Below are 19,877 nucleotides of genomic sequence, written 5' to 3'. Positions count from 1 at the left end.
TTTGTCCACAGCCAGAAGGTTGTGCAATGCCTCCTTCTCCTCCGTGCATCCTAGTCTCTGATAGTTGATTTTATCCATTTTGGGGATTGCAGTTGGCCTTGCAATCTTTATTTTTTGTTTTTACCCCCACCCCCCTATGCCCAATCAGGGAGGAGCTGCAGTCTGTCCAGCGTGAACTTGAAGTTCTCTCCGAGCAGTATTCTCAGAAGTGTTTGGAAAATGCTCACTTGGCCCAGGCCCTGGAAGCAGAGAGGCAGGCCCTCCGTCAGTGCCAGCGGGAGAACCAGGAGCTCAATGCACACAACCAGGTAAAGCAACACCTGTCCAGCCTTATTCAGCTGCCTAAGAGAAAAGGGTCATTTTGGGGCTTTTTCAGAATGGCTTTCAGCCAGGATTTGACTTGCAGGGCAGGGGAGTCAGTTGGTCAAGAGGCCTGATAAGCAGTTTCAGCAGGACCAAAATCATAGCAATTCTGCAGGGCAGGATTAAGACCTTCAAAGGCCCTAAGCACTGAAGAGAATTGTGGTGGAGCCCGCATATATGTTTTTAAAAATAAAAACAGTACTAAACCGTAAAATATATATTTTAAAAAACCATAAATTTATTGCAACACCTGGCAGATCTGATTTCTGCACATGTTTTCAATCTAAGTTGGTAGGAAGCCCCCTGGTTTAGGTAAGGAAAATGAATTAAAAAGATGGTACCCCAGATGGTGTTGCTGACTTAACCAGGCTTGTAAACTGCCTTTTGCTTGGTGGTCTCTGAAACATAGGATCTTCTTTTTACGAAATCCACCACAGCTCCAATTGTCTTGAAATACCAGGTCAGGGGTGTCTCAAGGTGTCTCCTCAATGGCGTTTTGTTTCCTGGGAAAATATGCAAGATGGAAACTGCTGTGTTAAAGATGACATTGTGCAAATATGCAAGCTCCATAGTTTTAGATGGTGGTTGCATGTGCAGTTTTTGAAATCCTGTGGTTTGGTTTTAAATCCTTTTGTGTGCTTATTTTCGTCACCAGGCCTTGTGACACAGCTTTTTTATGAAGTGTTGATAAAATGTATGCTTTCTAAAATCTTTCTTCTTTGTCACAATCACTTCAGAAGAATCAGGCTTTCACCACTAGCAATAGATATTTATTTTAAGTCATTATTTCAGGCTATTGGTATATTATGACCAGTATAGATATACATGGGTTAATAAAAATGTTTTAAAACTCTGTGAACTTAAGAAATGTCCATCTTTAGAGGGGGGAAACAAATGTGTTGGTTGGGCCACGTTTGCGGAAATACCGAGCTCAATCCCTTCGTCTGCTATGCAGAAGTACAGATAGCGGCAAGGAAGGCCCAAAGAACCACAAATGCTGTTTTGTACTGTTTGGTGAAAACTGAAGCCATTTATATCCTTGAGGTCGCCATCCAAAAGCAAAATAGGCATGTTCAGTTGCCTAGGACTGGGGAGAGCTTTATTCATAACTGCTGCTCATAGCCATCTTGTGGTCTTCTTACAGGAGCTGAACAACCGCCTGGCTGCAGAGATCACACGGTTACGGACCCTGGTGACTGGGGAGGGTGGGATCGAGATGGCTGGCTCACCTCTCACCCAAGGCAAGGATGCCTACGAGTTGGAGGTGAGTGTGCCCTGCCTTGATTCCAGATGTTGGAGTTCAAGGGGCATGTGAAATGGACTTTCCTTCTTGCTCAATGGCTTAACTTCCCCCCCTTCATTTGTGCATAGTTGCCTAACCTAAAAAGCATCTGCCTGGGTTTCCCTCCTCCTTTGCAGGTCTTGCTGCGAGTCAAGGAATCAGAAATACAGTACTTGAAGCAGGAGATCAGCTCCTTGAAGGATGAACTGCAAACAGCATTGAGGGTAATAGTTCTGGAGGAGACTTGCCTTTGCATCATACAAGCAGACAGCAAGTGCCTTTAAATGCGTATGAATTCAGCTGACTCATGTATATACATACTGCTTGTAATTATGATAATAGGTAGTTCACAACATAAAACAATTCAGTAAAATTCAACAAAAATGTATTTCTGTAGTATCCACAAAGCAGTGAAACCAGTACAGTGGTACCTCAGGTTAAGTACTTAATTCGTTCCGGAGGTCCGTTCTTAACCTGAAACTGTTCTTAACCTGAAGCACCACTTTAGCTAATCGGGCCTCCTGCTGCTGCTGCGCCGCCAGAGCCCGATTTCTGTTCTTATCCTGAAGCAAAGTTCTTAACCTGAAGCACTATTTCTGGGTTAGCAGAGTGTGCAACCTGAAGCGTATGTAACCCAAGGTACCACTGTATTTGAAACATGCCTGAGCAGATAAAAAAAAGTCTTTAGTTCCGTCATGAAACTCAGAGCAGCGTACATTTGGTTTTCGGACCATCTCCCAACCAGACCTGCATAGCCTCAGAAAGACAGCTGCGTTTTGAGCCTTCAGTCTGTATAGCTGCCAATTGTTTCCAGTGTAGAAGAGTCTGTATCAGTGGCAAATGCAAGCTGTACATTGGTTGCCCTATGGGAGTGTGTGATCTCCCTCCCCTTGAAATACGTACTGCCTTACTTTGAGTGGATGGTTGTCAAGAGTAGTTCACAGATTTGAAAGATGCCATATACAACTATTTGGTCAAAACCAAATTGTTCTGCTTTTTAAGAATGGAGCCTGTCTCGGTGGGTTGCAGTGTTCTTTTTTTAACCAAAGCCCAAACCAGGAAAGATAAAAGAGAGTACATATGGCACTGATTGCTACAATATGTGTTGTTGGGTTGAAATCTGCCTAGCCCTTTGGCAATATTTGCTGCTGCCGATCTCCAAGGCCGAAGGGGACTGAAAGCATTTCCTCGGCTGAAATGCTGTTGTCTTTTCTAAAGGACAAGAAATATGCCAGTGATAAGTATAAGGACATTTACACGGAGCTCAGCATTGTGAAGGCCAAGGCGGACTGCGACATTAGCAGGTTGAAAGAGCAGCTCAAGGCGGCCACCGAAGCCCTTGGCGAGAAGTCCCCAGAGAACACCACTGTGTCTGGATACGGTCAGTCTTCTGTTAGCTGGTTTGGCTTTTTCATAGGTGCAGATGAGGATTCCAGATGAAAGCAAGGCCAAGTTTCTGGCTTTCGCTTCGGGTATACTTACGTGGGCCATACCAGTTTAGGGAGCCAGCTCTGTAACTGGTGGCAAATGGGGGTCCCTTTGGAGACTGTGTTCTGGGGTAGGGGTGGCCCTTGCATAAGGTTAGGTGAAGCCATTGCCTTTGGCAGCAGATCCACTCCCTCCCTGTGTTCACAGTTACGCTGCTGCCAGCCCTACTATGGTTTTGCCCACACCATCAACACAGTACCGTTGATCTTACCAGTCTCAGTGATGGGGCTGGCGGCAGCGTGGGCACAATGACTGGGCCGGGGGGGGGCGGGGACCCAGATCTTCAAGGGGGGTGTTGGAACATTTTGCCTACAGTGGCAAAATGTCTCTGTCAGGCCAGTGTTGTTCTTTGGGCCCATTTGACAACCATTTGTTTTCCTTTTTTTCCACGGTGAGGGAGGAAATGTTGCGCTTGTAGTGCTTTCAACGGTAAGGTAAACTGGCTCTGTTTCTCCTCCTCCACCTAGATATTATGAAATCCAAAAGCAACCCTGATTTCTTGAAGAAAGACAGGACCAGTGTTGGCCGGCAACTGAGAAATATCAGGTCAAAGGTGAGTGTATGGTGACTTCACCCAGCTTTCCAAACGAGGTTATGCTACGTCGGATGCCATAACAAGTCTATGAATGATATGTCTGCTGTGTTCTGTCTGGGTTATTAGCATGTGCAGAGTTTTTTTTCAGCCGGAACTCACTGGAACTCAGTTCTGGCACCTTTTAGGCAGGTGCCATTGCTGTTCTAAGAGAACAAGAGAGGTGTTCATGGTGAGTTCTGGCACCCTTTTCCCTAGAAAAATAGCACTGAGCAGCTTTCTAGATTCTACTCCACCCCTGGGTCTCTGGTTTTGGGACTGTTGGTGGTTTCAGTTTTCCCATTTTTCAGTGCAGGGCATGAGAGCTTTACTAGGGCAGTTCAAGGTGTGGCCTTGAGGCCTTCTTGGGTCGCCCTCAACAACATTTAACACCCCACACAAACCCTCACACTGCCTTTCCAAAGCTAAGTAAGCAAGGCCCTGGGCTTTGGGAAGAAGTCATGAAGGCTCTGACAGGATCCTAGCGTCCTCCTGCCTGCTTCCCAAAACCTAGTTTGAACTTTCCCAACCGTAGGAAGAGAAGGAAGGGCTCTAGGACCCTGCCAAAGCCTTTTGCCTCCTTCCCAAAGCCAGGCACTTTGCTTAGCCGGCTCTGGGAAGGCAGTGCAAATGTGTGTGGTGGTGAAATATTCCCTCAACTCCCCCCCCCCCCCGCACGCATACAAAGCAGTGTGTGACCCACAGGTTTCATGTTGGAAGTACTGTTGCAGCCCCCTTGGTCTGAGAGGTTGGATCACCCCGGCTTAGAGGGATATGCTTTCAGCTAGGCCACAAGGGCAGTACTGTTGGGTGTTTAACAGGCTTGGCCTGTGTTAATGAACCACCCTCCTGCCCCATGTTTGAGCACCTGTGCTGGTGTGCAGTTCCAGGATCAGTAGCCTGGTAGAACTGGAAGGAGGGAAAGTTACACACAACTCTCCTCACCCTGAGACCAGGCTTCCCTGAGCTGGTATGGTAGGAAGACTGCCGCAGCAAAAGACATACACACACACACACACACACTTACACAAATGTTGTGATAATCATGCAGTTCAGTCCTGGTGTCATTTGTGATTTGCCAGTTTTGTGTGTACGTGTGCACTTCGTTTTGGAGTACCCCAATTTTTCACTGTGGCGTAGCTCCTCTTTGTTACAAAGTGTTGTGCTTTTTATTTATAGTTTCCCTTCTGTGGCTGATTTTATGTACTGAGTTTAAAAAGCAAACTTCTGACCTTGCAGGCCATGAAGACCCCCAAGCTGCAGTTTGCCTTTTTTTCCTCCTTGCTAGGGTGGGAGGGAGTATGTTGGCACTTGGGAATTTCCGGAGCAATCAGGATTCATGTATTTCTCCTATTTCTGTTTTCTGTGTTGTTGTTTTTGTCTTTGCTTCCAACAACAGTCCGTTATTGAGCAGGTCTCATGGGATAACTGAAATGCACCAGATTCCAGGTTCCCTGTCACATAGGTAATCCAAACAGCACCTTCCAAAGAACACTGCACCTCTTGAGGGGCAGCCCACTTAATGCATGCCCGGCTCACATCTCCATGGCTAATGAGAATCTATCTCCCCTTGCCTTTGAATTACATAGAGGTTAAGTGGGAGGAGCAAGAGGCAGAATTTCGAAACTTAAGTTCATGCCAGATTAAATGGCTGTTTCTGTGCCTCTTCCATCCTTTTGCTTCTCCCTGCCCTCACTGATATCCATCACTGGAAGGATTTCTGCACCTCCTAAGACGAACAACAGGGTGCTGCATTGAAGGCATGGGACAAAAGAGTGTGCATGCTGAATGAAAATGCATGCTGTGGACTTAACTCTCCCAAATGGCAGTGTGTACAGGCAGAAGGGTACTTTTTGATTCACTAATTATGTCCTCTGGAATGGATGAATTTTTTCCAACCTTCTCCTAACAAAGGGCAGACAGATGTTATGTGAAAAGCCAGTTGCGCTGTCCACAGATCAGGTTTCTGGTCTCTACCTTTCCCCCTTTAAAAATCATTTTTACCCATTTCTTAAATATTCTGGTACTAAATCAGTTGATCTACCCAACCCATACTGGTTTATTTTCCCAACCATCTTAGTTGTGATATTAGTTGTCCCCCACAAAAAAAGATGACCCGATAGGAGAAAGCGGTTGATTTTCTGTAGATTGTCAGAAATAACTGGAAAAATTAGGTCACTACTGTATAAGAGGAATAGTGACCTTCTCAAAACATGGTTTCATTCCTGAATGAGGTTTAATTTTCAGAAATTAAGTGTATTGCCCATCAAGCTAAGTACCGCACCTGACCAAAAAGATATCTACATTTTGACACAGAAAAAAGCAATGTTCTATATCATAGGCAGCTTGGTTTGGATGTACTGTAAGCATTTTCCTCTACAGCCACCTGATTTGGAATATAGGGAGGCAATTTTAATACAAAGAACAAACAACTGTGGATTTTTTACTGGCATTAAGAGCAGTTTAAATGTCTGATACTAGACTAACTGCATTTAGCTTTAGTCTACAGTGTCCCTAGAGCTCTCTTACAAATACCGCAGAATTGCACGGTGCTGCTTTTGTTGGGACTCTTTGTCACTTGAGTTTTTGTATTGGGGAAATGGTTTGCATGTTTCAACACACACAATAAGAAACCCTTTCACACAGAGCAAAGCACATTAGAGCAAAGGGTTCTAGGCTAGCCTTCTCCTTGTCATCCATGACAAAAATTCCCTGCACACAAGGATAAGTATAAAAACAGATTTGATCCTGAAGTGACACAGTCCACCTGCCACTGCATCCCTTGATTCAGTTGCCTGTAAATCAACTGATGCTGCCATTCCTCTCCATCAACTTCCCCCAGTTTGTAAGGTTTTGTAATTAGATTTGATGGGTGGAGAGAAAGGCTTCTTTCAAATGGCAGGAAATGGACATTGGCACAAGATGATCAGAAACTGTGCATCTCCTTGTCTCATTGATTTGTGGTTGGATCTCATTGTAAGAAATGTATGTTCCAGTGAAAAATAGCCAGTGTTTGACATGGAGATTCTTCTTTCAAAATAACTGCTAAAAATTCAGAAGAGTGATTTCATAAGGTCCAGACAGAGATCCCCCGACTTTATCAACAATCTCCCCTCTGGAATCCTGGGTTTAAATAAGGGGTGCCTTCCAGATGTTTTAGACTCCTAGTTCCCATCATCCCTGTCCGTTGGCCATTCTGCTGGGCTGGTGGGAGTTGAGAGTCCAAGCATACCTGGAGGCCACCTGGTTCCCCAATCTTGATGTAAACCCTTAGATCATATCACAAGTAGCTCCAGAGAACATGACGTGAGATTACCAAAACACTGCAAATGTTATTTTGGCAGCTAGAAGCTTTCAGGCTGTGCTTGGCTTTGCCCTCATGAAATAAAAAGGGCCCAGAATGGACCCTTAACTTGGGGGGAAGTTTTAACTTAGAAATTAACATATTTCTCTGATCAGCAAAAAGCAGACAGAAAAGTATGGCATCATGGTCTATCAAGACCGGCTGCTTTATATCAGGATCAAGATAGGACTTTGAATCATAGAATTGTACAGTTGGAAGGGACCCTGAGGATCATCTAGTCAACTCTCTGCAATGCAAGAAGATGCAGCTGTCCCATACAGGGACCGAACCTGCAACCTTGACATATCATCACCATGCTGCAACCAGCTGAGCTATCCTTTCTCTCCAGAACCATTTAGCTTTCACCAGGATTAACCATTGTAGGGGCATAACTGCTTGTTAAATGAATCACTCAGGGCAGCTGTGCTGATGAACTGTTGAGCCCTGGACTTGAGTGCTCAAACAAAAGGGTTATGGGAAAAGTGCAGTTTTGAGGCGCTGATGAGCTAGCAAAGGCTTTTGCAGTTGCCTCAAACATCCAAGCAATTACTCTCCCAACTAAGTTAGCTGTGCCTGCAGTCATCCAGTTCATTTGCCGTCTTTCTTCACCGCAGATTGATTCACCAATAACACCACTCCATAATGGTGCATTTTCTTTGAAGCATGTCTTTCTAATCTTCCCATTGAGGATGCCATCTTTTGCCTTTCCTTTGCCTGAGCATCTGTGTCATCTCTCTCTATTGGACTTCTGCTTTCCCCACCAGAATGGCATTTAACGGTTTGCTCTTCCTTCTCTCCTCCCATGTACAGAGTCTGAAGGAAGGCCTGACCGTGCAGGAGCGCCTCAAGCTCTTTGAATCCAAGGACTTGAAGAAAGACTAGTTCTCTCCTTCCTATTTGGCTTGACCACGCACACCTCCCTGCTTGCGGCATCACAGCACAAGCACCCTTCTGTTTTTTGTTCTCTAGGATCCTCACTGCTGTTGCTTGTGTGTGGGTTTTTTTCTGTTGTTGTATGGATGCTCCAGAAGACTGGAAAATGCTGGGAGTTCTTCTGCCCACCATCAAATGAACTTCCCAACTTCTTAGTCCTAACTTACAAAGCTTTTAACCTTGGCAAGAGGGCTGGGAGAAATTGGGGATATGCTCCCCACCCCCCTTGGCTCTCTACAAAAACATCCTTCCTACTGTATATCCATTACACTAAGTGTCAGTATTAAGGCTCAACAGCCTGTTGATAAGCTAGCTCTGTTTTACCAAATTCTTTGGTGTAGTGACAGGGCCCTGGGATGGGGGGAGGGAGGCAACACACTGTGCTTAGCTCTGCCACTGTTGAGAGGAATCCAGCACTTAAGTGCATGCTTTGGATCAAATTTTGAACCACTGAAACAAGACATGCAGATCTGTTTTTGGCATAATCAGTGCCCTTAGTGAAAGCTTGTTTGTTGCAACAAGATAATTGGCTTAGAAAAAGACATTTGTGGCAGTCCTGATTTGTAGCTTGGTGTTTAACTATGTGGTCAGTTTGGAATTTATTCCCTTAATGCCACTTAGATCTTCTTGAAAAGCTTTTAAGTTGCTTTGCATACAAACAGTTGCAGGCATTGATGTGCAATCAGCTTGTGATGAAATTAATCAGTGCAACTTAACTATTTCTCTTGGAGAAATAGGGTGGTCTCCTTCCACACACTCCTTCTGGCAAGGCCATGCTAGAATCTGCACCGTTTCTTAGACTTTCAGTGGGATGTATCTGCCTCTATGTCTGTCATACAATGTGACCCAGACTTTTATCCCACCTAATTTGCTGCAAAACAAACAAAATTCTTCTGCCCAGAAGTTCAGAGGTGTTTTCTTCAAGATGCCTTTTAAAGAATAAATCTTTTGCAATCCTTGCTCTGGTCCTCTGGAGGCAGTAAGAGCATTTCTGCCATGTAATCGGTAGGAATGGTTCAGAATTCTAAGTAGGCAGGGCTCTTTTACAAAGCAAGAAGGGCGTGGCTTGCTGATAAGCAAGAGGTATTTGGAACAGTACAGCTGAAGTCAGACCAGTCCTCCAAGCAGGTCAAGGCAGAAATTGGGGCTGGCTTGCCTTTGGATTGACTTAATGGGTCTCAAAACAGTTGAAGAGAGTCTTCTGTATGTTCATGTAAGCTGGTAGCATCTGCATGTGGAAATACAGTTGCAAGATGTCAGTGGAGAGAGAAGTCTAAACAGGGGAATGGCAAGTCACAAGTAACCTTGTTAAAAGGGGGCATTTGAAAAGTGGCAGTCCAAATTTTTGAAAACATCTTAGTGCCATTGTTTATCTGAAACAAAGCAGTTGTCTGGGCCCATTTGTCCTCCTTACCTATGAGGCCCAATAACAGAGGCATTGAATATTTGATCTGTTGGGTTCCAGGGCCAAAAGGCCTTTCCCAAGCAGAATAATGTATATAGAGAAGCTTTGAACAATGCATGCAATTTTTTATTCCAAAAGCAGGTGAACATTGCTGTTTTGAAAAACGTATAGGAAGTGTTGGGAAGTTAATTCTACAAGGTTTGTGGGCAAGGTGGCTTTTGGTATTTTAAAAGTCTTTTTATGCCTTGCTCAGGTGGGGTGAATCTGAGGTGGCGTTTTGCTTTTCAGTCTATTCAGACTAAAATTGTTGATCTTTTGAGCAGACAAATCTGTAAAGCAAAGTTTTGCTGTTCGAGGCTAGGGAGAGCACCCTGTCCCTTTTAGTTTCATCCTGTTCTTAATTGGACACACATTGATTCTATTCTGTGGGCCCTTGCTGCTGATCCATGCTGAAGCAAAACAGCTCTTAGCATCTTTGTTTGTGTTATATGCAAAGCAATGTTCCTTCAAAAGCTGTTGCTATTTTGGAGCAGGGGGGTCTTCACAGCAGAACATTTGCTGTCTTCTTGGTGTGTGTCTGGCAGTTTCTTTTTAAATTAGGTATGAAAGGGATAGGGTTTGGCTGTCTTGCATTGGTGCCTCTAGCAGTCTGTCCACACCGTCTGACTGCAGAGAGTGGTTAGCACATAATGGAAAAGCCAGCATATTTTATCCCCTAGGGTGGCTAAGGAAAGATGGTTGTGCTTCAGGCCTAGATTATTTTCTTTCTCCTCTAAAATCATTAACTAGGCTCGTAGCTTGGCAGAAGAATCTTATTTTTCCTTAAGTACCTGCAACTTGAGAGAAACCGTGCCACTGGAATGAATTATCTTTGGATTATGTTTATGTTTAATCCATACACTTCTTTAATAAAACAAACAAATGTCCTATGTCCTCTAAGATTAGAATAGCCAGTATTTCACAAACATTAAAATTGGTGTAAAATAAAATAAAAAAGCAACCAAGCATCTTTTTGCTCAAGAAAGTCTGTACTGCTGTGACCAAGTTGCTCTTCATACACAGCAAAGCAAGTTGGCATTCTAGTTGTATTTCTTGAATGGCTTTTAAAAGGCACAGTATAAACATTATGTGAATAAATAGGTATGTTCTATTGCAAGCTGCTGCATTTTACACAAACCTACACTACAAAATAACTGTGGTCTCAGTGAAGTTCAACACTAATGGATGTACAGTATAAATATACTTGCATAACAGCTTCTTTAATCTTGCCTATTGCAGGTTTCTTTATTCGTCTCTCCTTTTGAAACAGAATTGAGTGTTCTGTTAATGAAACTCATTTTCCTTTATCCCATTAAAATATGGAAAAGGGGGATTGCCGATGTGCAGATCCCAAGCAGGCTGTTTTTCCTGTGGCAGAGGCTGCCTGCCAGCAGCCCTACGCGCTGTTTCTTAATAAGTGTCACTTTTTGTAATGACAACATACTTGATTAGAATCCCACTGGATTTTTTGCTTTTTGGTGGCTCATATGCAGTACTTAGTTTGTTGTGAACACTTTTAAGCACATGCACGCTCAGTGTAGCTTATACTTCCTTTGTAATTTCTTTCTTTTTTAAAAAAAGCTTTGTTATTCTCTTTAAAAATAATTTAAAACCTGTATAGTATTCAAAGCACGCAATGTAAATATTTATTACTCAAAAAAAAAAATAGTGGAGGGGTTTTGGGGGTGAATTTTTTTAAAATCTTGTTCTAATACAATGTCTTTTTGACTTGGAAAAGGAAATTAGTGTAACCCGATAAACCCACTCTATGTTCCCTTAAAGAATGTCTGTTGGTTTGTTTGAACATTATAAATATATTTTTAAATTTCTCTGATACCTTTTTAGTTTTGGAAATGCCTGTCCAAAGAAGATGTACAGTGTTTCAAAACTTCAAGCCTACTTTACATTAATTTCCTTACCCTTTTCAGTTCAATAATCTTAGAGCTGACAGTGGCATAAACAACTTTTGGGTGTGCATATATATGATTGCAGAGAGTAGTATTTCTGTATATTAATGGTGGTAGTTATTCTGTCACTAAGCGTACATCAGTATTCTTGCATGGTAACTTGGCGCTGTTGCGGAGTAAACCAAGGATTTCGATAAGGGAATGGAGTAGATTTATATTCCTGCAACCCTCCCATCATTTTCAGGTTACATGGCATGGCGGTGTAACAGCATGACAGAATACAGTTAACGTAGGATGATTATTCAATTTACTGTAACACTGTATTTCATTGCGATGTAGTTTCAACAGAGTTACAGTGCCGGGGTCATCTTTACCACTAGACTATGGAAAGTAGATGGGAGTCCATTACTGACTGCATGCCTTGGAAAACAGTTATATGGCACATTAGAAAATGTCTTGCTTTTTCGAGCAGTGCTCAGCAGCCTCACGCCATGCACTGAAGTCCACTAAGGAGTAAATGAAACTGGGAATTGTTAGCAGAACCCCTCTAGTGCCAAGTAAATTAACCCCTCTAGTCATTGAGGATTGATGTAGGGTTCTCATTTCAGTCTGCCAGTAGAAGAACACAGCTTCTAATTGTGTATTAAAACAGTCACCTCTAAGAGAAATCAAAGCACTTGAGAAGCTATCAGCTAAGTGTTCTTGAGTAACAAAAGCCTGCATTAGTACACTCCTCCAATGTGGTACTTGTTTGGACAAAATGTGTATATGGCTAAGAAGGTGAGGCAAGCACTGTACACACACAGGTATCCCTATTTGAGCTCTTCCTCATGCCCACTCAACACCAGCTTCCTTTTAAAAGATACTGAAATCAGTCTGTATTATAAACCTGCTTAATCGACAAGCAAGCCTACAGAAGCCTCAACTCCTAATTGACCACAACCAAATTGAATTCTAAAGTGGTCATCCAAGCATCAAGCATGAGGAGAATGATCAATTACTCCAGCCCTGCAAGATTCGGAGCCAGAGCAGCCGTGGGATTCGGCAGGAAAGCTGCTAACCCCAAAAACTGGAACTCACATGCAAGAGAAGCAGAATCAAATAAAACGAATTCACTGGGGGAACATAATCTCTAATTTGCCTGGTGAACAAACATGTCCAATCTGACTTTCTTTTTGCAAAGATGAATGGTTTGAGCCGCCTCCTAGGAGTCTGAAAGGTATCTTTCTCCTCTTGTTTTGTTTTCATGCTTTTAAGAGCTATCTCCTCCTTCAGCTGTTCACTGTAATAGAAGTATCATTTATGTCACAGTATTTATTCCTTACAAACCTTGTGTGACATGCTAGGGTTCCCATGGATGTAGCTGATGATTATTTTGTAAATATTAATTACTTAACTATACATAAAACTGTATCGTAATAAACTATTTTTGCACCACCCTTGGCATGCTGTGGAGAAGATTTTTGTTAACACTAGAGACAGAGAAGTTCTTGAAATAGCATTCCAATGTTTTTGCATCCTTCAATTAGGAATAGAAGACAACAGTCAAGGATGCTATGCTTACTAATAAAAGGATCTATGCAATACAATTGTGGAAAGCCTCCAAGTACTTACATCTGCTCTGGAGAGGCATTTCAGGGCAGATACACAGCAAAAATAGCACACATGAAATTATTAAATGTCCAAAGAATTTAATAGTACACAAGGATGATTGTAGCAGCTATGCCACCTGCAGTTACCCTTCAATATGAGTAAGTATTAAGAAACATTTTATGAACTATCATTGGAAGGCCACAACGATTACAGGACACCAATTACTTAACGGCTTCAAGAAAGGCTGGGCATTCTGAACTAGTGATAAAGGTAAAGGTACCCCTGCCCGTACGGGCCAGTCTTGACAGACTCTAGGGTTGTGCGCTCATCTCACTCTATCACTCTATAGGCTGGGAGCCAGCGCTGTCCGCAGACACTTCCGGGTCACGTGGCCAGCGTGACAAAGCTGCTCTGGCGAGCCAGAGCCACACACGGAAATGCCGTTTACCTTCCCGCTAGTAAGCGGTCCCTATTTATCTACTTGCACCCGGGGGTGCTTTCGAACCGCTAGGTTGGCAGGCGCTGGGACCGAGCAATGGGAGCGCACCCCGCCGCGGGGATTTGAACCGCCGACCATGCGATCGGCAAGTCCTAGGCGCTGAGGTTTTACCCACAGCGCCACCCGCGTCCCTGAACTAGTGATAAATTACTATTAATTACCACATATTGTTTCTGTATGTGTTTTGCTAACAGTTTTCAAAAACTAAAAGCTAAATGAATATAGCTGCTTTAAAACAGCATATGGCCCTGGAGAAAGTTTTATGACCGTGATCCACTATCTTCCTCCCTCCTCCACTTTGAGGAGCACACAACATATTTATTTAAGTCACTACAGTGTACCCACCTCTTGGGTACAATGGAGTTTCTACTGTATCAAGAGTACTGTGATAACCACACATATGCTCTCTTTGGAACAGCTTCAATACTTTTGGAAACTCAACCACTGACAGACTGATTCAAAACCCTTTAAAACACTAATGTCTATAGAATCATAGAGTTCTAAGTCCAACCCTGTGCAATGCAGGAATCTCAATTAAAGTATCTATTGACAGATCGCCATCTAACCTCTGCTTTAAAACCTACAATGAAGGAGAGTCCACATCTTCCAAAGAGAGTCTGTTCCACTGTTTTAACAGCTCTTACTTTCAGAAAGTTCTTCCAGATGTTGAATATTCATTCCTACCTCAACAGTTCCTTCCCCAAACTGGCACCAAAAAAATACGCTTACACCAGAGTTGCATTTCTACACTTGGGATATTGGTTATGGCTACAACTTACATGCCAACATAAGGTACCTCTCAGCCTTATTCTGCACCCACCCATTTATTAGGACAGGCAGGTGTTTTTTGGTATACCCTCTTCAAATGTGATATTCCAGCTGATGTTGGCTGCCCAATGGCCATCAGTCCCACCCAGGATGGCCAGTGGTCAGGAATGACAGTGGATAAAGTCTTAACACCTGTAGAGTCACAGCTTCCCCACCCACTGCTATACCAAGTTTCAGTTCGGTTTGAGATTCCTCCATTACAGAGAGTTGACCCTTAAGGTCCCTTCCAACTCTACAATTCTGTGATTCTAGGGCTGAATTCTACACATGTACAGTCATCGAATCATAGAGCTGTAGAGTTGGAAGGGACCTCCAGGGTCATCTAGCCCAATCCCCTGCAATGCAGAAATATCAACTAAAGCATCCATGACAGATGGCCTAAAAAACCCCAAGGAAGGAGAGAGCACCACAACCTTCCAAGGGAGTCCATTCCACTGTCTAACATCTCTTACTGTCAGAAAGTTATTCCTGATGTTTAGTTGGAATCTCCTTTCTTGTAACTTGAATCCATTGGTTCAGGTCCTACCTTCTGGAGCAGGAGAAAACAAGGTTGCTCCATCTTCCATGTGACAGCCCTTTAGATTTTTAAGATGGCTAACCTATCTCCTCTCAGTCTCCCCAATTCCATGCTAAACATACCCAACTCCCTCAAACCGTAAGGCTTGATTTCCAGACCCTTGATCATCTTGGTTGCCCTCCTCTGCACATGTTCCAGCTTGTCAATATCCTCCTTAAACTGTGGTGCCCAGAACTGGAAACTATTCCAGGTGTGGTAAGACCAAGGCAGAATAAAACAGCAATACTACTTCCCCTTCCACACATGAAAGAGCAGCATATGAATTATCTGTGAGTTAAGCACACACATTCATTCCCATTCACACACTGGGCATTTATTTTCAAGTAGGTCTCCTGCTTTATGCTGCTCACCTACAAAGGCAAATGGTTCTATTCTTATTATTCTTATTTTATTTACACCCCACCCATATGGCTGGGCTTCTGGATGGCTTACAGCATATCTAAAAACGTAATAAAAACATCAAACCTTAAAAACCAAAGGGGACAAAGCTGTTCAGGCAGCAACCATTTTAGGTGCATCCGATATGTGCACAATCACGCACACAAGCATTGCACCGAACTCGAAAGTAACCCGAAAACATCACAAAAGGGGGCGGAACAGAGTATTTGCAGGCTTTTTCAATTGTATTGCAAATATATGTGATTTAACTTAAACATGCAGTGCCTTGGAATGTAAGCGCCACATAAATTTGGGAGTTGGCTGTATGTTAAAAAGGTCCCCGCCCCCCAGCAACATCCTGCATGTGGATGCTAGGGTTGCCAAGAGAATGGCAGAATAAACACTCTGCTTGAAATGCTATCTACATGTGGGGACAGTTTTTATAACAGAAACATATGTATTAGAATTTAAAAAGCATGTTTTATTGAGAACAGGTATAATAGCACATAAGTACAGGCCATCTATTTCTCAGAAAATAATTCAAACACAATATGTTGCTTGTACAATTTTTTAAAGGAGCATAAATTTGCATGTAGTTACTCCTAAAGCAATTTATGCCATTCTCAAACACCTAACTTAGGAACTAGTCTTTGGACTAAAAAAAATACTGCTTCAAAATAGTCATTTAAGCTGCAATTTTGTTTGAGGAATAGTTTTATCCTTTTTCTGTACCTGCTGTTCTTCTTTGAGGAAAAATGTGTAAAGAGCCGGATTGTAGTCCTCCCAAATCCTTTCAAATTCTGCCAGGAAAAGATTCACACAGTCCCTGTCTTCAATTACCAGCAGGTTCTCTCTGTTGTTTTGAATGGCTTGAGTAGTCCAGTTCAGGGAGCCAGTAAGCAGCATTGTTTTGTCAATGATGGCAAACTTATGGTGCATGTAGCCACTATCCTGATCGTGACGTACCTGAATTCCTGAAAAACCAGCACACCCTATTCAGTGCCACAAATCACTTTTCCATCTTTCCACGAAACTGACTTAGCTCCCAGCACTATACTTAGTGTACTGAGAGCTACATACAGAAATTCAGTGGCTGAAATTTCTTAAGTGCAAACTTATGAGAACACAGGGCAACTTGTGGAATTATACCCTGAAATGACATAAAAGTTAAATGGCCGCCATACAGGCTGCCCAGGCTTGCACCCTGGAGAAGTAAATTCAGTGCTGCTAATGCAACAAAAACAACACAGGAGGCAGCAATTAATGAGTTACCAATCTCTGCAGCCACAGTTTGACTTCACCCTGGAAGTCACACTCCATTTCTCTAAGACAGATGGAGGCCAACAACCAAGTGGTTCTGCTAGGGTTGGGTGGGACTGCTGAACGTTGACTGTTGTATAAATAAGTGAAAACAACAAAATACTTGCAGGGTGGGGTATGTAAATGACAACTCTGCTACCAAATTCAGCATAATTATTATTAAATGTATTTTATACCCCGCTTTTCTCCCAAGCTGGGACCTCATTACAAATTATGAACATCATTCATATGAAGAACTTTAGGAGAGTTCCACAGTGGAACCAGACTCTCTTTCATTTGAGGATTTTAATCAGAGTGGTGGGGTTTGTTTGTTTCTAAAAAGAAAATGCATCACAGAGATTTGCAACGATATAAAACCAGACAAAACATAAAACCAGTCAGTGGCTCCCTTTTTTGTGGAATGGGAAGTTCGTCCTTTACCGGCCTTTTAAATGTGTTTGTGGGAGGGGGGTGGGGACGGGGTCATTGTTTTGTCTTGCTCTTGTTCTTCTTTTTACTCTTCTTGACTTTATTATGTCGTTTCTGGGGTATGTTTTTATTTAAAAAAAAATCTTGTATTTTTATGTTGTGAGCAGCCCTCAGATCTGCGGATGAAGGACGGTGTGCAAATTTAATAAGTAAACAACGGGTTAAAATCCGCCCGTCGGGTGTTTTCTGGTTTGGGGCGCCCGCCTCGCCGGGGGTTGGGCTAGACGACCCTTGGGGTTCCCCTTCCGCCTCACACCTCCCTCCCTCCCTCCCTCCCGGGCGACTCACCGGCTCTCCGGAGTTCGCCGATCCGCGAGCCCTTGAGGGCCATGTAGTCGGTGTCGGTGACGACGCGCACGTGGACGCCCCTCTGGTGCAGGAGGCAGACGGCGCGGCCCAGCTGCGGGCTGGAGAAGGCGAAGACGCACAGGTCCAGCGAGCGCCGCGCCGACAGCACGCGCGCCAGGAGCCGCCCGAGCGCGCTCTCGCCGTGGGGCAGCAGGCACGCGCACGGGGTCGCCGCAGCCGCCTCCTCCTCCTCCTCCTCCTCCGCCAGCAGCGACTCCACGCACGTCACGCGCGACGGGAAGAAAAGCACCTCGCGTACCGGGGAAGGCGGCCGCCGCTGCCACCACCACGACAACGACGACGACTGACCCAGCCGCCCTATTAGCCAGCAGGCCAGCGCCTCGAGAGCCATGCCGAGTCCCACCGCTAGCAGGGCCTGCGCCTTGCCGCGCCACATCGTCGCCTCAGGGCGCCACGACGGCCAGCGTCCCCGCGCGCTCTTCCAACCGCCTTTTTTTTCCCCACCGCGCATGCGCCCCTGCGCGCGCGCTATCTCAGCTGCCTTGTCTGTTAAATTGCCACCAGCGCGTGCGCTCCGTCCCGCTCAAACGTGCCTTCCCACGCCACGGCGCATGCGCCCGCCAGCGCGCGCTCTTTTCCTCTCAGCCGCTTTTTCTTTTAAACTACCGTAGCGCATGCGCATTCTTCACCTCAGCCACCTTTTTTTTTAACTTCAGCTCAAGTGCTTTGGGGTTTTTTGACCCCTCAGAGCACTGCGTCCACTACAGCGCATGCGCTGTTATTAAGGCTGTAGGGAACATAAAACGGCAGGCGCGGACAGGTAGCGCATGCGCACACGCCATCGCTTCCCAGCGTCTCGTTACGTCACGTCCAGCTGCGCTTCGTGTTTCGTTTAAAAGAAAGGAAGTTAATTTTATGCATTTATAATCCTCGGCTTTCAAAACAGCATCCGCCCAAGGCAGTTTAGGATGCAGTCATTGCAACCGCTAACAAACAAGTGAGAAAGAAAGTTAACCATAAAGTTTAAAAAAAATTATATAGTGTTTAATTCTATCAATATACTTTTATAATTATTTTTTTCCATGTTGTAAGTGGTTCTTATTTCTTTATCCATAAGCCACCTTGAGTCCCTGCCAGGGAAAAGGTGTATAAATAAATATAATAATAAATTTCACTTGTGCTATATATGGAATAAAACAGGCTCTGATATTATTATTATTATTATTATTATTTATTATTAATTTATTTATACCACCCATCTGGATGGGTTTTCCCAGCCACTCTGGGCGGCTTACAGCAAATTAAAAAATTGTAAAATTTTCAACCTTCAAATTTTCAGCCTTCAACCTTTTCATTCATTGAGAGACCAGTTCCTTAATTTTTTAATTTTCATATGGGCATGACTGCAGATGCAACCCTGTTTCTTCGTTCCTTGCACTTTTATGCCAAGGCAGTTTACCATTTTAAAGGACTAAAACAATATAACATGTAAGGTGGGGGGAGCAAAGGTGATAGCCCCCACTGGAGCAGGCCTCGATGTTCCCTGCACCTGCCTCCCTCACCCTCTTATTATTTTATTTCTTAAAAAAAATATTTATATACCGCTATGCCATATATATATATATATATATATATATATATATATGTCACAGCCGGTTTCCAACAACCTAACAACACAAAAGCAAACAGTAGCATCAGAAAAAAGTTAAAAGCAAAAGTAGATAGATATAAGATAGGGGCTATCCCAAAAAGCTTACTTTGGGGTTCAGGGACCTTTTAACTTTACATTTTTTATCAATGTTTCATACTTTCAAGCAAATAAGGAATTGGGAACTAAGAAACAACTTAAGCAGTGTCTCTTTACATATGCTTAAAACCACGCCAACCTGATTTTTCAAATCAAAAGTTAGCAACTTTGCTTCAAAACTACAAGACACAGCAGGTGTGTCTTGCAGAACTGAGAGATGCTGCATGCTCCATTTAAACTCTCAAGGTCGGCTGATTCAGTGGAGTGAAAAAGGCACCTTAACCTTTTTTTGTATCCAGTCAAGATACAAAGCCGGCTTATGCGCTGTGTAGATGCTGCAACCATCTAGGGCAGGGAGGTCCAACTCCCAACAGACTGCGATCTACTCACAGTATTAAAAACTGGCAGTGATCTACTCATTGCCGTTGGATGGACCAACGAAATTTTTTTGGAAAGCAAAAGTTGCTGAGCCTTGCCCCCCCACAACAAAAAATCCTGGCTACGCCCATGACTGAGAGTCCAGCCCCCTTTCATTTTAGAGTAAGGAGGGATCAAATTCTTAACCAGCCTCCCACATATTAAGCAATTCAACAAGCAGATAGCTGATTTGAGGGTTGTTGTTTAGTCGTGTCTGACTCTTCGTGACCCCATGGACCAGAGCATGCCAGGCACTCCTGTCTTTCACTGCCTTCCGCAGTTTGGTCAAACTCATGTTTGTAGCTTCGAGAACACTGTCCAACCATCTCGTCCTCTGTCTCCCCTTCTCCTTGTGCCCTCCATCTTTCCCAACATCAGGGAGTCTTCTCTTCTCATGAGGTGGCCAAAGT

At 43.8% G+C, this 19,877-nt stretch overlaps 2 protein-coding genes across 16 annotated transcripts in view; one reads left to right on the top strand and one right to left on the bottom strand.

The window, feature by feature from the left end:
- The window catches only part of MPRIP (myosin phosphatase Rho interacting protein), a 153,526-nt gene extending 140,756 nt beyond the window's left edge, over positions 1 to 12,770 (top strand). For 8 of the 15 annotated variants that reach the window (XM_083585522.1, XM_083585527.1, XM_083585521.1 and 5 more), the window contains 6 exons: positions 149 to 308; positions 1,508 to 1,627; positions 1,783 to 1,869; positions 2,864 to 3,026; positions 3,601 to 3,686; positions 7,858 to 12,770. In XM_083585522.1, coding sequence (XP_083441648.1) covers positions 149 to 308; positions 1,508 to 1,627; positions 1,783 to 1,869; positions 2,864 to 3,026; positions 3,601 to 3,686; positions 7,858 to 7,929 — 688 coding nt within the window. In that variant the 3' untranslated portion in view covers positions 7,930 to 12,770. Of the gene's footprint in view, positions 1 to 148; positions 309 to 1,507; positions 1,628 to 1,782; positions 1,870 to 2,863; positions 3,027 to 3,600; positions 3,687 to 5,103; positions 5,170 to 7,857 lie in introns of all 15 variants that reach the window. The other 7 variants (XM_083585523.1, XM_083585524.1, XM_083585529.1 and 4 more) reach the window with 3 other exon arrangements.
- Positions 12,771 to 15,666: 2,896 nt separating this feature from the next.
- PLD6 (phospholipase D family member 6) lies at positions 15,667 to 17,999 on the bottom strand. The gene is made up of 2 exons (XM_083585891.1): positions 17,283 to 17,999; positions 15,667 to 16,180 (listed from the first exon to the last, which is right to left on the bottom strand). Exons 1-2 carry the CDS (start codon positions 17,812 to 17,814, stop codon positions 15,888 to 15,890), a joined length of 825 nt encoding a protein of 274 aa, XP_083442017.1. The 5' UTR covers positions 17,815 to 17,999; the 3' UTR covers positions 15,667 to 15,887.
- Positions 18,000 to 19,877: the final 1,878 nt, after the last annotated feature.

Source organism: Podarcis filfolensis, assembly GCF_964270895.1.
Source record: "Podarcis filfolensis genome assembly, chromosome: 14".
NCBI lineage: Eukaryota > Metazoa > Chordata > Lepidosauria > Squamata > Lacertidae > Podarcis > Podarcis filfolensis.
Note: the sequence above shows the minus strand (reverse complement) of the source record. Positions and strands in the feature narration are given on the sequence as shown.

Bases quoted from the DNA above. Each gene is read 5' to 3' on its own strand.
- PLD6 (XM_083585891.1), bottom strand. From the start codon at position 17,814: ATGCGCGGTGGGGAAAAAAAAGGCGGTTGGAAGAGCGCGCGGGGACGC. The intron at 16,181-17,282 runs GTGAGTCGCCCG...CTGGTTTTTCAG, and splicing joins CGGCGAACTCCGGAGAGCCG to GAATTCAGGTACGTCACGAT.